The sequence below is a fragment of the Chanodichthys erythropterus genome, chromosome 2, assembly GCF_024489055.1.
Source record: "Chanodichthys erythropterus isolate Z2021 chromosome 2, ASM2448905v1, whole genome shotgun sequence".
Taxonomy (NCBI): domain Eukaryota; kingdom Metazoa; phylum Chordata; class Actinopteri; order Cypriniformes; family Xenocyprididae; genus Chanodichthys; species Chanodichthys erythropterus.
In genome coordinates, this window is record NC_090222.1 from 38,114,972 (window position 1) to 38,132,999 (window position 18,028).

At 33.4% G+C, this 18,028-nt stretch overlaps 1 protein-coding gene across 3 annotated transcripts in view; it reads left to right on the top strand.

The window, feature by feature from the left end:
• The window catches only part of ago3a (argonaute RISC catalytic component 3a), a 54,231-nt gene that overhangs the window by 26,276 nt on the left and 9,927 nt on the right, over window positions 1-18,028 (top strand). For 2 of the 3 annotated variants that reach the window (XM_067411719.1, XM_067411701.1), the window contains exons 6-18: window positions 1,387-1,521; window positions 2,058-2,145; window positions 3,296-3,443; window positions 3,521-3,640; window positions 8,034-8,177; window positions 10,817-10,950; window positions 12,649-12,833; window positions 12,909-13,068; window positions 15,441-15,531; window positions 15,624-15,818; window positions 15,909-16,043; window positions 17,012-17,113; window positions 17,446-17,645. In XM_067411719.1, the coding sequence (XP_067267820.1) occupies window positions 1,387-1,521; window positions 2,058-2,145; window positions 3,296-3,443; window positions 3,521-3,640; window positions 8,034-8,177; window positions 10,817-10,950; window positions 12,649-12,833; window positions 12,909-13,068; window positions 15,441-15,531; window positions 15,624-15,818; window positions 15,909-16,043; window positions 17,012-17,113; window positions 17,446-17,645 (1,837 nt within the window). The remainder of the gene's footprint in view (window positions 1-1,386; window positions 1,522-2,057; window positions 2,146-3,295; window positions 3,444-3,520; window positions 3,641-8,033; window positions 8,178-10,816; window positions 10,951-12,648; window positions 12,834-12,908; window positions 13,069-15,440; window positions 15,532-15,623; window positions 15,819-15,908; window positions 16,044-17,011; window positions 17,114-17,445; window positions 17,646-18,028) is intronic. The other variant, XM_067411710.1, reaches the window with a different exon arrangement.

The following is an 18,028-nucleotide window of genomic DNA, read 5'->3' on the forward strand; positions in this document are numbered from 1 at the left end:
ACGAGGAGATGTTTACAAGCAAAATTATAAAAATACACAAAGTACACTAGGTTTTTAAATATATTTATAAATAGTTTAATTATGGAATTATGTGTATTTTAAACATTGACTTGGTACTTTTTATTGGGTAACCGAAATACGAATAATAACCTAAAGAAAAAAAATTCTGCATAATTCTGCACTTTTAATTATACACAAGCTCATAATAAACTGGACTTATTTTGAAATGTCTTTACAACTTCCAGCTGCTCAGTCAAAAAGAAGCAGGAGATAAAATCTGCACTCTTGCAACCATCTAAAACATATTACTATACAAACACCATAAAGTAAACACTGTCATAATTCAGCAATCACTTGGTATAAATGTGCAGTATTCATTGATTGCAAACTGCTCTGAAACCACAAGCCTGTAGAATGCACAACAGTGCCATGTTACCACACTGTAATGTGCAGAGCTCACATTTATCTAATTAAACCATAGCCTTTTGAATTATAATAATCACATTAGGCTGATTCCTGTGTTCTGACGCCAAATTTAAGACCTCTTAAAATAATAATTAACCTCCTGGGTCCCTCTGTCCACGTACGAGGACATTATATTTTAGTGAATTACTCAGGGCTTTTCAGAGATACCAAATGTTTACAGGTTTCAGCAGGACAACAACTTCTCCTTGGTCTTTAAAATGACTGAATGATCAAATTTAGCACTCTTATGGAAATATTATAATATTTTGTAATTATCATTTATCTGAATAATTTTTAAATTGTTTGTTATAAATCAACATCTCTGGAAAATGTTATGGGGTTTCTAATCAAAATATGACTTTCTGTTACAAAACAGGGCATTGATTTCATACATGACCCCTGTAGAGGACACCAGGACTTAAATCATGTTTATCAGGCATTTTAGGAGACAAAACAAGTGAATAAGGAAAGGAATTACATAACCATATTCCTATGAAATATTAGATATTATTATAAAAATGTTACCAACTGTTACTCGCATTATTACTTCTTTTTTCAATACATGTTGCTCCAAGAACACATTAATATGCAAATTAGTTACAGTGTATAGATATATTGAATGTATGGCATTTTACCTGCATATTGCATCAAGTAAAATGGTATTTCAATTCATTCTGTTATATTTTTCAGAACATAGTTGAGATTCATCTTTGGTTAAAAAAAAAAAAAAAAAAACTAAAAATTGATTGGTGGAAAAAAATAAAAATAAATAAATGCTGCTACACCACTGATAAATGGTGTTTTTCACTGCAGAGGATGTATTGAAAGTGTGTTTTCATAATGAAAATTTGATTCCTCTTGACCTCTTCTAAATGATGATTTGGACTGCATTTTCATCCATTTTCATCTCTTGTCTCGCAGTGTCAGCCACGGCTTTCTACAAAGCACAGCCAGTTATTCAGTTCATGTGTGAGGTACTGGACATCCACAACATTGATGAGCAGCCTCGCCCCCTCACAGACTCCCACAGAGTCAAATTCACCAAAGAAATCAAAGGTATGTGTGTATGTGTGCTCCTGTGTGTTTATGTGTACAGGGGTTGAACAATGAAACTGAAACACCTGGTTTTAGACCACAATAATTTATTAGTATGGTGTAGGGCATCCTTTTGCAGCCAATACAGCATTAGTTCATCTTGGGAATGATAGATACCAGTCCTTCTCAGTGACCAGAGGGATTTTGAGCCGTTCCTCTTCCAGGTCACTATGTGATGCTGGTGGAGGAAAACGTTTTCTGACTTGCTTCTCCAAAATAGCTGGTGACTGTTCAGGTTATGGGAGATCTTTCATGTTCATCAAACCATTGTGTCACAAGTCTTGCTGTGTGTATTGGTACATTATTATGCTCATGCACAGCACCCCCTTTAGGGTACAATGTTTGAACCATTAGGTGCACATGGTCCTCTAGAATGGTTCGGTAGTCCTGGCATATATAGGTGTGAAACCTCCAACAATATATTGGCCAGTGTTTCTGATTCATTGTCCAGGCCCTGTATGTGCTTGTCTCTTTCTCATTGGCTGGTTTATGTGCAGGTCTGAAGGTGGAGGTGACACACTGCGGAACCATGCGGAGGAAGTACCGGGTCTGCAATGTGACCCGCCGCCCTGCCAGCCACCAAACGTTAGTCAAACCGTCGGAGGAAGTGAAGCGTGTTATGATGATACATTGTATTGATAATATCTGCCTGTCTATCTGTCATATTTTTTTAAAATATCCATTTTTATTTTTTTTTTTTTATTTTAATTGTTTTTACATTTATTTTGTTTTTAAATTTATTGTAATTGTTTTTACATTCATTTTAATTGTTTTACATTTATTTTAATTGTTTTTAAAACTAATTTTAAGTTTTTTAAATTATCTATTTTAATTGTTTTGAACTGTTTATTTAATTTTTTACATTTTAATTGTTTTTACATTGAATATTTAAAAAAATATATTTTTTTATTTATTTTAATTGTTTTTAAAACTAATTTTAAGTTTTTTAAATGATCTATTTTAATTGTTTTTAACTGTTTATTTAATTTTTTACATTTTAATTGTTTTTACATTGAATATTTAAAAAAATATATTATTTTTTTATTTATTTTAATTGTTTTTAAAACTAATTTTAAGTTTTTTAAATGATCTATTTTAATTGTTTTTAACTGTTTATTTAATTTTTTAAATTTTAATTGTTTTTACATTTAATATATATATTTTTAATTATTATTTTTTATTTATTTTAATTGTTTTTAAATTTATTTTAAGTTTTTTTAAATTATCTATTTTAATTGTTTTTAACTGTTTATTTATTTAATTGTTTTTACATTTATTTTAATTGTTTTTTAAATTTATTTTGTGTATTTTATTTTATTTTTTTATTTTAATAAATAAATTGAAATCTATTTTTTCTTACATTTTCCTCAATTATCATTAAAGCATTTATTTATATATATATAAATATATAAAATATATATATATATATATATATATATATATATATATATATATATATATATATATATATATATATATATATATATATACAGTTCCTTATGTAGTATATTTATGTATATATTATGTAGTATATTTATTGTTGCCACATGGCCTCATCACATTGCATGCAGGATATTTGCACACTTCACACAGTATAGTGTGTGCTGCTGAAACAGTAGTGCACTATTCCAAACACAGCCCAAATGTTTGGACTGAAGGAGGCAGTTTAGCTCTGCTTTTTTGATGCCCTCTAGTGGTGGTTTGTTGTTTGATCAAGTTTCCTGATTTCTTCCAGGTTCCCATTGCAGTTGGAGAATGGCCAAACTGTAGAACGAACAGTAGCTCAGTATTTCAGAGAGAAGTACAACCTGCAGCTCAAATACCCCCACCTGCCCTGTCTACAGGTGGGCCAGGAGCAGAAACACACCTACCTGCCCCTGGAGGTGAGTCCTGTCATCCGCACCGCTGTGATGGCCATAGACCACGTTCTCTGTTCTTATATGGTTTGCTGTTCTCGTAGGTGTGCAACATTGTAGCAGGGCAGCGATGCATCAAGAAACTGACAGATAATCAAACATCCACCATGATCAAAGCCACGGCACGATCAGCACCAGACAGACAGGAGGAGATCAGCAGACTGGTGAGTGTCACTTACTGGGGCCTTTTTAAAATGATTATTTTGGTGTCATTGAGAGGCTATTATAGTTTTTATTAATATTTTGAATTAGTTTTGATATTTTCCATTTCCATTTTAATTAAAAGTTTAGTGGGTTTTTTTATTATTTATTTATTTTGTATTAACTTTAGTTTTAGTTATTTTTGTACATCAAGTTACAGAGTTCTTACACAGGATGGAAAAGTACGGAATTTGATTTCTAGGTATGGAAAAATATATGTGCTTCCATACTATTTTATTTTCTAAAATATAGTTTAGTGAACTTGTGAGAGTGGATTTGGACTGTGTGAGTATTTATAGCTGAATATTTACAGATGACTGCACTATATACTGAATATTATGGTGAAAATAACACTATAGGGGTGAATACTTTATGGGTGAGGACTTGGAGTGATAATGCATGATAATAAACTGTTTTAGTAGTAAATTCCTAGTAGCAAACATTATTGTACTGTATGGTAGGGGTGTAACGGTACACAGAAGTCACGGTTTGGTACACACCTCAGTTTCGGAGTGACGATTCAGTGCAATTTCAGTACAATAAGAAAAATGGTCATACTTTAGAGTCCAATTCTCACTATTAACTATGACTTTTGCCTCAGTAAAGCCTTATTATTGCTTATTAATAGTTTGTATGGTAGTTAAGTTTAGGTATTGGGTAGGATCAAGGGATGTAGAATATGATCATGCAGAATAAGACAATATGTTATACAGAGTTTCCCAAAGGATTTTGTGAGACTGTGGTGGGTGGACGCCGATTCCTCTAGAGGGGTCTGGGGGCATGCCCCCCCGGAGGAAAATTTTGTAAATTTTAAATTTAAATGCATGAATCTGGTGCATTCTGAGAGCAAAATTAAGTGACTAGATCAATGAAGAAATTTGTTATCTTGTAAACAATTTTGTGCTCTAATAGTAATTTATTTATTGGTGATGGTAGGGCACATTAGTCACGTACACAGCATGTAGTAGGCTAAATGATAGTTCATAAGTGGTCAAACATGTAGAGTACACCTTTAAACCATTAAAATATGTAGCAAAAGAGGTTACCTTTGTTGAATTAATTTATTAGTGGGAGCCTGCATCTGTATTTGTGGAACTAATGGTCACTCTGTGATTTGTTAACCAATCCAGAATGCACTAAACATACTACTTCATTATAGAGAAAAATAACAAATGAATAAAAATATATAATCATAAGCTGACCAATAAATAAATAAATAGGTAAACTAGGTGAGTATATAATTCAGCAACAAAAAGTATGCTAGCCTAATTCTTGGAGAAGAAAAAAAAACAACTTTGCACAGTAATTTTATGAATCCAAAGGTTAATAAAAAGTTTAAAATTACTATTTGTATTCTTATGAAATGAAAAAACGATTTTATATTAGATTTATATGTAAATAATTATATGTATTTATATTAATGTAAGATTAAAAGACGCTTATTTTATATGTATTGTGCAGCTTTTTAATGGGGCAACAAGATATGATAGATACGACAGAACAAAATAGGCTATTAATAATCTTTCAGTGTGCAAAACCATGATAATATGAAACGCTTAGATAAAAGATAATGCAAGATAAAGTCGTTTTATGCAAATCCACAGCCCTTTATCTACATATCAAGTATAATAATGGGAATATATCCTATTGTAGAGTTTTACAGTGCTGACTGTCGTTACCGAACACGACGCGCTGTTTGAGTGCTGAATAAATGACAGCTGTGGCAGACCGTGAAATTATCGATGTACATATTCTTCTGTCCCGCACATGAAGCTTTGGAATGGCTTCAGATGACTTTGAATATAGTGTGCGAAAACTTAATTGGTGCTAGTCTACTTATTTTGCTCTATGACTCCCACTTTTGCTATATAAAAGAGCGCAATTATCAGACGGTAATTTAAATATGGCGACAAACCTAATTTCCGTTTCATTTTGAGACTGTGGCGGGCCGCCACAGTCTAGTCAATGTATGGGAAACACTGTTATGTTAATTAATATGTTATAATATGTTAATTAATATGTGCTTTATAAGTACTAATAAACAGCCAATATCCTAGTAATATGCATGCTAATAAGCAAGTAGATAATAGTGAGAATTGGACCCTAAACTAAAGTGTTACCAGACAAAGCAACAAATCCACAATGCTAGGTTTTTATTTATTTAATTTTGAACAGACAATAGTGCAAACTGTGCGCAATCACTCCTGACTGACTGTGTTCGTCGTCTGACTATATGCACCGAGCCATGACGTCCGTTCCGTAATGGTAGTTTTTTATGATTAGTTTCAAGAAACAATTTTTGTTACGGTTTTAATGTTAGTTAAAACACATATAAATGATAATAATAATAATCCAGATGCACACTTCTGAGGATCTCATAAGATCTTTCAGCTGTGTATTAAAACCTCTCATGTTCCTGCTGTCCATGTGGTCGATCTGAATGAATTCAGGTTACTGTCTGCATTAATGGAGGTCAGCGGTTTCAGAGCACTGACTTTATTGTGAGCAGATTAGCTGTGAACTGAACTCTTTACCTCACTCCCTGAAGATTTACAGTCTGCCTGCTGCCGTCAGTTTTGAGCTAGTGATGTGTGATTGAAGCACTGCTGCTCTGTATACCTTATTAAAATGACAGCCAATCAGGCGCTAAATCAGAGCAGCTGACTGCGTGTTGCCGTGGTTGATTTCTCATTTAGATGGAGAAATCTCCAAACAAGAGTGGAGAGACCGCGTAGGTGGAATGCACTGACGAGGCCAATGAAATGTACCAAATGAAAAAGTCTCGCTTTGAGACAGCTAAAAATACCGCGGTTGAGAGTATTTTTACACACCGAAGTACAGCAGGATCTGAGCTGGAATATATCAGCTTGTGGCAAGAAACGTTTCTGACAAACATCCTGTTTGCTCAGTCAGCCTCAGGAGAGTTTCTTCATTTCAGAGTTTTATGAAGTCTTATATAATCTGAATTATGGCTAATTAAAGCTGCAGTTTTAGCATTCATTAAAAATTGTTATCATGTCTAGTTATATTGATTTAAAATATTTGGATGTTTTAAAGGGGACACGTCATGAAAATCTGACTTTTTCCGTGTTTAAGTGCTATAATTGGGTCATTTTGGCTGCTTGAGATTCTCCAGCTTTGTTGTTGTTGAGCTGTTAAAGCTCCGCCCTCTTCTGGAAAGGGGGCGGGAGCAGCAGCTCATTTGCATTTAAAGGGACACACACAAAAACGGCGTGTTTTTGCTCACACCCAAATAGGAGCAAATTTGACAAGCTATAATAAATTATATTATTATTATTGTTATTATAGATTATAGTATATTTAAAATTTTCATTGTCATTTAGTTTGTTTGTGCTTTTGTTATTTTTGTATTTCTGTTAAGCTTGAATTTATTTTATATCAGTTTTTATAACTTTAGTAACTTATTTTATTTTAGTTTTTTTAACCTAATATTTTTATTTTATTATTTCAAAAACAATTTGTAATACTTTTAGTTAACAACAACACTGCTAATTGATAAAACTGCTAATTATAAACATAATTATTGTTAAGGTAAGTATCTGTTTTACTGTTGTTACAGTTCTCTTAACTAATTGTTACAGGAATTTGAACTCCTGAGTATTAAACTAAGGTGTGTAAATTGTTTGCGCTTCATGCATGAAATCTTTTTTTGATGAGAACTATGCTTTTTTTTATTCAGAAAATGTAAATAGGGTGGGACATTGGCACTAACGTAAATGATAACAGTACTGGAGAACAGCTGTAAAATACACATTTTGTGTATTTCTAAGTGAAGTTGCATGATGTTTTGTTTTATTTCGAGGCATTAAAACTAAATGCTTTAAAGGTTCAGTGTGTAAATTTTAGCGGCATCTAGTGGTGAGGTTAAGAATTGCAACCATGGCTCAATCCTTCTCACCCCTCCCTTTCGAAGCACATAGAGAAGCTACGGTGGCCGACACAGGACAAAGATGTCGTCGTCTGAGACAGAAAAGAGTAGCCAGTCAAACAATGAGCAGTTTGTACTGTAGAAACATGGCGGCACAAAATGGTGACTTCCATGTAAGGGGACCCGTGGTGTATGTAGATACAAATGGCTCATTCTAAGGTAATAATAACATAACGGTTCATTATGTAAGGGTTTTTATACACCACTGAAAACATAGTTATGTATATTATATGACATTTCTATCAATATATCCTCCTAAATATTACACACTGGACCTTTAAAACAGAATGCACTACATATTTAAAACAACATATTTGAGAGCAAATAAAAAACCGAGTCATGTTAATCATTAATTTATTGACAGCCTTGCAGAATGTGTCAACAGATGCTTGTCTGTGTATTTCCAGGTGCGCAGTGCTAACTATGAAGCAGACCCTTTTGTGCAGGAGTTTCAGTTTAAGGTGCGAGACGAGATGGCCCACGTGACGGGGCGCGTGTTGCCTGCGCCCATGCTGCAGTACGGGGGCAGGGTGAGCACAGAGCACTTTATGGTACCCTTCTTTTCAATCACCCACATCTCTCTGTGTCTGTCTGTCTGTCTGTCTGAATGAATAGCCTCTCCTGGAGGAACTAACAGCTCCTAATCCCTGCTGCTGTGATGTGTGAAGTGTGGAATAACTCCAAAAATAAACAAGCTTGTAGTGATTTTTCTTGTTGGTTTTATGCACCACTTAAAGTGAATTAATATAAGGATGTTTATTGTAGTATTTGAGTTAGTTTAGTTAGCCTGTTTGTATAGTCTGAGAATGAATTATGATTTTGTGTTATTTTGTACATTTACATGCTTTTTTTTAAATGACAGGACAATGGTAACTTACGGTGTAAAAGTGGTTGGAGGCATTTATAACACTTTTTTTTATATAACATTTATGCATTTGGCAGAAAGTTACTTACATTGCATTAAAGGTATGCATTTTATCATTTCATTCATACCCTGGGAATCATGTTACTACATATATATTTTTATGTACTATATATTTATAATAATATATGTTTTTGTACTCAAAAGTTGCTTTAATTAGATACTTCAATGAAATTAATGTTTATGTATTTTAAATATCTTTCAATTCAGTCATATTATTATTATTATTATTATTATTTCATAACCAGTGTTAAAATCGCTCCCTCAGCCATGATAAAATCTTATACGCCACCAGCAACAATATTAGCATCTGCCATTCATGTCTTATTTCATTTTTATCCAGCATCCTTGAGATAAAATTAATTCATTTTTTAAAAACAACTTTAAAAACAATACTGTATTTAAAGGTGCTCTATGTAAGGATGACAGCTAGTGGTTGAAATGGGTACTGCAGTCCAAATTCAAAATATTGTTTGCCCCGCCCCCTCCTCAGACTCGTTGCCAGTTTGAAGACATGCAACAGTAGCGAGATCAATTGACATTGGAAGGCGACGAGACTTACACATTGTAAGATAATTAGTTGATATCGTGTTTTAATATGCTCCCGTTCATAGAGATTTTTAGATGGATTTTGTGTTTTCCGCCAACTGGCAACCTGGGGTGGCGAAATACTATTGGGTAAATTGACAATGTGCGCTTTTGCACAGACCGAAACAAAAACTGAAATTTTGACACGGAACGCAAATTTCAAAGTGAAATAACTGGCTGTAGCAATGGTTTTCAGAGAAACGGATAAATGAACTGAGCATGTTTAATAAATATCTGCAAACATATTATTGTATTTTTATTTTAAACTTAAATAGAGCACCTTTAAGAATCTTTTTTTGAAATGATGTTAGGAAAAGATAAGATTTTTTTTTCCTCCTTTCTTTTGGTTCACATTGGGCTTGAGGTCTATTAAGATCCACAACTATTTTATCATTAATATATTTGCATTTTTTTTGCCAAATTTCTCATTTACAGCTTTAGTGACCCTTTTCTAAACTACAAATACATTTTATTAGAACTACAATTGTATAATATTTCAGGATATTAAAACTAAATAGGGCTTTTCACACTTAATTCAGGATTATCGTCTTTCTAAACCCCGCTTTCAACCTCAGAACGTTTCACACTTGCAATTTAGAAGCGGGTTGAGCACCATTTTTTATTTTTTAAAACTAAATAGGGCTTTTCACACTTAATTCAGGATTATCGTCTTTCTAAACCCCGCTTTCAACCTCAGAACGTTTCACACTTGCAATTTAGAAGTGGGTTGAGCACCATTTTTTTTTTTTTTTTTTTACCCTGGTTATGAAACCATGCTCTGAAGCAGGATTAGAGCCGCTTTTTCGCTGTTAACCCTGCATTACGGTGCCAAATGTGTACAATGTTGAAATGATACAGTGTTAAAATGTTACGACTTGATACTTAGCAACTAACAGCCAATCGTGTGCCTCATCTTGACGTGCATTGTACAGTCACGGAAACAAGAAAAAGGCCGTTCAGGATTAGGATAGTACAGTCGGCAATGTATAATATGAGGATGCGCAACGCTAAATGCTTTATGTAAACATGATGTGCTGCATTCGCCCAATCAGTGACACTGACACTAAATATTCAAATAAGGACTTTAACCCATTGTTTAGGGATGTGCAGTGTGAAATGTCAGCTTATGAATACCCAGGATTAATTGTTGACCCCAGGTAAATTATGAGCAGTGTGAAACGTAAAGCAAGATAACCCACAATTCCGTTAACCCAGGGTTTAGAATGACCCAGGGTTAACTATTTCAAGTGTGAAAGCCTTAAAGATTCAGTAGATACAGAATTCTAAAATACAGTCTACAAATCTGTGGGTGAAGATAATGAACAAATCTGAGAATACTGATTGATAAACTTACAATTTTGATATTTACAGATCATTTGATTTTAAAAGAAAATATACAGAAATCAAGTGGATCATTCGTTCAACTAGCTTATGATTGAAGAATCTTTTTATGTTATAATTGCCTCCGTTCTTCCCTATATACAGGCTTGTTTTGTGAAATGTACTTGTAAAAATTACACTATTAATTGAGTTTTTCCCTCAGTCTAGTAATGATTTTCTCTGGGCTACGTCATGTGTTCCAGTCATGTTCAGTTTCAGTATCAGTGGTATATCTGTGTGCCCTGTGTTTCTGCTCACACACGTCCTGTGCAGCAGATCAACCGTGAGCTGTCGTTACAGAATCGCACTGTGGCCACACCCAGTCATGGAGTTTGGGACATGAGAGGGAAGCAGTTCCATACCGGGGTGGAGATCAAGATGTGGGCCATCGCCTGCTTCGCCACGCAGAGACAGTGCAGAGAAGAGATTCTCAAGTAAGACCTCACGCCATACTGACTGTCAATACTGGCGAACTTAAAGTCCCCGTGAACCGGAAGTTGCAACCAACTTTACTTCAGTGTTGTGATGATTTCCAAGTGAAGCAGAATATTCAATAGAGGTTTTCTTCGGTACTTTAGTGCACCGAATCTACATCCCCAGACTGACGTTTGGAGAGGAGTGGTTAAAGATATTCAACCCAAGCCGTCAAACTGACATCATCCGAGAAGGAACGCCATTCCAAAGCAGAAACAAATTAATTATAGACTACCAACGGCAAACAAATTTAATTCTGTGTATTAACTTGCACGGATTAATTGTTCACCACAAGACTAGTAATGTGCGCTAACAAAGTAGATAGGGTCAATTTTGATTTCATGATGACTTTAAAAGTACATACCTTTCCATTACAAGTAGGGCTGCACAATTTGGGGGGAAAAATGAATTTGGATTTTTCTGATTAAAAATAACAAAAAATAAATAAATAAATAAAAATTCCAGGTGTGCTCTTCTTGTTTGTATATCAATATAGCTAAAAAGTAATAATAATTCTTGTTGTTATTATTAATAATTTTAATAATACTGCAATAATTCTTATTATAATTATTATCACTAAATAAAAATATAAAAAATGATTAAATAAAAACAAAATAAGAAATGTTGCTATTTTATTTAAGATACATGCCTTTCCATCATCAGTAGGGCTGCGCAATTTGGGGGAAAAATGAATTTAGATTTTTCTGATGAAAATAAATAATAATAATAATAATAATTCCAGGGGTACTCTGCTTCTTTGTAAGGCTGCACAGTTTGGCCAAAATGTTGTGATTATATATCAATATGGCTATAAAATAATAATAATAATTGTTGTTGTTGTTGTTATTATTAATTATTTTAATAATCCTGCAATAATTCTTGTTATTAATAATAATTGTAATACTGCTAATAATAATAATAATTATTGTTATCATCATTACTAAATACAAATATAAAAATTATTAAAACAAAAAAAATATAAGAAATGTTGCTATTTTAATTAAAATACATGCATTTCCATCATCAGTAGGGCTGTGCAATTTGGGTGGAAAAATTAATTTAGATTTTTCTGATGAAAATAAATAATAATAATAATAATTCCAGGGGTACTCTGCTTCTTTGTAAGGCTGCACAGTTTGGCCAAAATGTTGTGATTATATATCAATATGGCTATAAAATAATAATAATAATTGTTGTTGTTGTTGTTATTATTAATTATTTTAATAATCCTGCAATAATTCTTGTTATTAATAATAATTGTAATACTGCTAATAATAATAATAATTATTGTTATCATCATTACTAAATACAAATATAAAATTTTTTAAAACAAAACAAATATAAGAAATGTTGCTATTTTAATTCAAATACATACCTTTCCATCACCAGTAGGGCTGCACGATTTGGTGGAGAATAATAATAATAATAATAAGAATAAAATGATTATTATTAAATAAAAGACATTTGCATTTCTAAATAAAAGCAAAATAAGAAATATTACAATTTCTCTGTAAAATAAGAAGTATCAAGTATTTAAGAAAAATAACATTTCACATTTACAACTTTTATTTTTTAGGAAAACTGCAGAACATAAGTGCAGTGCAGTGCAGTATGTACTTTCCATACTCGACGTGTCTGATTTATGTTTGTCCCCACAGGGGTTTCACCGACCAGCTGCGCAAGATCTCAAAGGACGCTGGGATGCCCATCCAGGGTCAGCCGTGTTTCTGTAAGTACGCACAGGGAGCCGACAGCGTGGAGCCCATGTTCAGACACCTGAAGAACACCTACTCTGGACTGCAGCTCATCATCGTCATCCTGCCTGGAAAAACACCCGTCTATGGTAAGAACGTCACGCTCAGAGCCGCCCTCCTGCCGAACGCCTTCAGACTAACAAACACACGTTTGATTTGTGCAGCGGAAGTGAAGCGTGTTGGAGACACTCTTCTAGGAATGGCCACTCAGTGTGTGCAGGTGAAGAACGTGGTGAAAACCTCCCCTCAGACGCTCTCCAACCTCTGCCTCAAAATCAACGTCAAACTCGGCGGCATCAACAACATCCTGGTGCCGCATCAACGGTTTGGAACCATTTTCCCCAGCCTTATTTTGATTGACAGAACATAATCGGCTCTGCTCAGTGGCTGTTTTTAAACAGGCAGCTTATGCTGTTGATCATTATTATTTATTGCAGGGATTCCCAAATGTTTTTGTCAGCCAAACCCCTCTGACATAAAATGGTTAATGATCACATGACATGCAAGTGAACAGATAAATATTTAAAATTTTGTTTTATTTTGAAAGCGTTTTTAATTTATTTTTTTATGATTTCTCTGTCTTCGATAAGTTAAGCTGCAATTATTTTGTCATATTTCATAACTTTTTTGTATTATTATTATTATAACTTATTATTATTATTATTATTATATAGTAGTTGTATGTCTAATTATAAGAAATGAAGACTGAAAATATAGGCTATTGATATTGTAATTAGAATTGATATCAGATATTTCTTAAAGACATACAACAACATCAATAATAATAATAATAATAATAATACATTTATTATTATTATTATTATAACTATTATTATTATTATTACTATATAGTTGTTTTATCTCTGATTATAAGAAATGAAGACAGATATTTAGGTGTTTACTGTTGTAATTATTTTGTCCAATATGTCTTGCCGTATAACAACATCAATAATAATAGTAATAATAATAATACATGTATTATTATTATTATTATATAGTACTTTTATCTCTGATTATAAGAAATGAAGACAGAAATAAAGGCTACTAACTATTAATTATTTTGATATTAACATATAAAAACATCATCAATAATACAGTATTAGTAATAATAATATATTTATTATTATATATATATTATTATTATTAATAGTAATAATATTGTTACTAGAAATATAGGGTATTACTGTTGTAATTATTTTGTCGGAAATTTCTTAATGAAAACAACAATAATAATAGTAATAATAATAATAATTATAATTATTATTATTATTATTATTGTTATTACTATATAGTAGTTTTAATTATAAGAAATGAACACATAAATATATAGGCTATCATTGTTTTTATTTATTTATTATTTATGTCTTAAATTCATAACTTTCAAGTGATCAAACCCTCAAGCTTTTAACACTAGCACTACCGGAATTCTATAACTACTAGAACTACCAATAGCGGTCATTTTGACTGTTCATACCAGACAGCTGTGAATGTCATTTTTGTCATGTTATATTTACTTCAAAGCTTCTATGGTCATGTTTTATGAAAAATGTGGGGTAATTTAAGCATACATAATATAATATGTTCGTGATATTATTGTGTAAGAGCTACTAGACCTCCCACAAAAGTGCATGCCCCAATTTGCTTTCCGCAATTTGCATCCGGCAAGCTGGAGATCAAAGTTTTTCACCGCAGTTAAAATGTTGTTTTTGAAAGTCAAAATGTCAACAAATATAAAATGAAGCAGAATATTTCGTTAGATAAAAACATATTGTGAATTTTGGAAATGATTACATCTGTCTTTATTCAATACATTTTGACTTTTGGAGTTTACAATGCTTTAGCATTATCGGAAATGTTTGGACCACACGAATCGGAAACAATTTTATGCAGCCTCTAATGAAATCTAGAAAATCTTTTTTTACGAACCGGAATTATCTCTGAATCACTCTCAGAATCAGTGTCAGACGAACTGTCAAGAGACCAAGAGACATCGCTCTCTGCTCCTCCATCAGACTCTGCATCATCAATGTTCTCAAGCAAGGATAAAACCTCAGTGACAGTCATTTTCTTTCTTGTTGCCATTTTGACGGTAAAGCTAAGTTTTAGCTTAGCAAAAGCATACAAAACTGCCAGAGAAAGGTTGCTAGGCAACAGCTACGCACATCTTTAATGGCGGGAAAAAGCGCTGAGGAGATACAACGCCTGTAATATGTGCGGTCAAATTGACCGCTATGGCCATTCAAGATAGAAATACTCAGAACTCTTTTGTGTTTTGTAATTTTAATAAAATAACAATGTTAAAATAAAATTTACATTAATTTAAGAAAAGTCATGGAACTGTAGTTATATGGGTTTTATTTCAACAAAGTTATTACATTGCAAATCTTTAAAACGGTCAAAATGACTGCCTTGGTAGTTCTAGTGTTAAAATTTCAAATCCTCGAGCTTTTATTTTGGTGGAATACTGATTTACTTTTACATTCCATTTAATTAATTATTTGCTTGTCATCAAATCAAGAACCTGCGATTGGGAAACCCCGATTTATTGACTATAATACATGCACACAAAGCTGATTTGTAGACACTATCCAATGCAATATTCATGCTTACGGCTGGTTTCTGATGGTGTTAAATATGGTGGACTTTATTAACGCTTAACTGATGTAGCGTGTTTGTTTGTGTGTGCTGTTTCACAGGCCTTCAGTGTTCCAGCAGCCAGTCATTTTTCTGGGGGCGGATGTCACGCATCCACCTGCGGGAGATGGGAAGAAACCATCCATTGCAGCGGTCAGTATAGCTTAGAGCTGGATGCTGTAACGAATATATTAAATACACTATAAAATTAAGACATCATGACTATAAAATGTACTTTGCTGTAGGTGGTGGGCAGTATGGACGCTCATCCCAGCAGGTATTGCGCCACAGTGCGTGTCCAGAGGCCCAGACAGGAAGTGATTCAGGACTTGGCCTCTATGGTGCGAGAGCTTCTCATCCAGTTCTACAAGTCCACTCGCTACAAACCCACCAGAATCATCTTCTACAGGGACGGTGTATCTGAGGGCCAGTTTAGACAGGTATGGATTCATTTGTCTTGTCAACATATTGGTCTAACACTAGTTTCATGTTCATCTAAAAATCAAACGTGATCCTGTTTCTGCTCACAGGTGTTGTACTACGAGCTGCTGGCCATTCGAGAGGCCTGTATCAGTCTGGAGAAGGAGTACCAGCCCGGCATCACATACATAGTGGTGCAGAAACGCCACCACACACGCCTCTTCTGTGCCGATCGCAATGAGAGGGTGAGCGCGCTCCCTGATGCTCCTCCATTTTGAGACAATCTCTTGCAGTCCAGTTCATTCAAAAGCAGCTTGCCATCAGGTATAGCGATTAGCCTTTATAGACAAACGGCTACAACACTTGCTCTAAACGCACATGGTGAATTGCAGCCTGGGACAGCAACAGCGCCTGACACACACAACTTATATTTACCTGTTATTTTAGTTTTATATATAAATGTTAAAAGTTTGAGGGTTTAAACACTCGAAGGTTAACAATTTAAGATATAAATATCAGTATTGTAACTTGTAGTGTAAAATGTTTTTTTAAAAATTGTATAATTTCCAACAGTAATGGCTTATATTTTTGTCTTAATTTCTTTAATTTGAGATAACATTACTATATAACAATAATAATAATAATAGTAGTTAATAATGATAATATATATGTATGTGTATGTTTTATATATATATATATATATAACGCAATACTTTTTTTTTATCGCCTGATAAGTCCCACCACTAATATATATATATAGTTTATGGTTTGGTCATTTTTGTCATTTTTATTAGGTTTTGTTAGTTATTTTAGTATTAAGTTATTAAGAGACTTACAGTTTTTTATGTTTTTTAGATTTTGTATTTTCATTTTAATTTCAGTTAAAGTCTATTTTACTGATTTTCTTGTGTTTTTGTCATGTATTAGTTTTTTAAAACATGTTTATACAGTTTTTATTCATTTTGATTATTTTGATTTCAGTTTTAGTTATTTTAGTACATCATTTTAAACTAAATAAAATGAGAAATGTTGGAAAAAAAAAAAAATAGAAAACCTGGCTCAGATCAAGAGAGTTTATTAAAAACTCTAGAATTACTCTCTGGTGAGTTGTCTTCATGGGCGACTATGAGACAAACCTGCAGGATGCACATATTGAAAACATCATTTTCATGTTGATTGCATTTTTTTAAGACTCTGTCTATTTCCCAAACAGGTGGGTCGCAGCGGAAACATTCCTGCTGGTACGACAGTAGACACGGATATCACACACCCCTACGAGTTTGACTTTTACCTCTGCAGTCATGCTGGAATACAGGTACAGACAAACACACTCTCACAGCCTGAAATGTCACTTCCTCCAGTCTTTTAAGTTGCCCTCTGGTCTGGTGTTGCATGTTAAATGGCTCCTTGTTCACTCGACAAATGATTTTGCACACAGATTTGGATTCATCACCACAAAGAACTGTTATGTAATCCAGTAAAAGGCTGAATGTCACAAAACTACCAAAAAAAAAAAAAAAAGTCACTCAAAAACATCCTTTTGCAAAAGTCCTGACAATTTAAAGACTTCATCAAACTACAGTATTGTATAGATGTTTTTAGTTAGAGCATTTGGCATGAGTTTGCCTCTTCTTCCTCTCATCTCAGGGCACTAGCCGACCCTCCCACTACCATGTCCTGTGGGACGACAACTGCTTCACTGCTGATGAGTTCCAGCTGCTCACTTACCAGTTGTGCCACACGTACGTGCGCTGTACCCGCTCCGTCTCCATCCCTGCGCCAGCCTACTACGCCCACCTGGTGGCCTTCCGTGCCCGCTACCACTTGGTGGACAAAGAACACGACAGGTGTGTGTGCCGTTGTTTCAGCATAGCACTATTACTGGTGATTTATCTGAAAAAATTATGTATTGTGAATTTTTAATATAATCGCTCCAGACCCACCAGGATTTCTTTTTGGTAGCATTTACGATCAAAATAACTGATTTTGTGTGTAATTTCTATTTTATAATTAGGATACCACATTTTCCATTTGTATGATGTACATTAGTCAACAAAATGCAAAAAGCTTGTTTAATTTTGTGCTTGACAAAATTAGCTTTTAAACAAGATATAGTTATTTTATTTCTTGTTATTACTAATAACAGCACATAAGCAAATTACAAACAATAGGACAAATACAATTGAACAAAGATGAAAATGAAACTTTAAGTTAATTAGGTCTGTTTAGT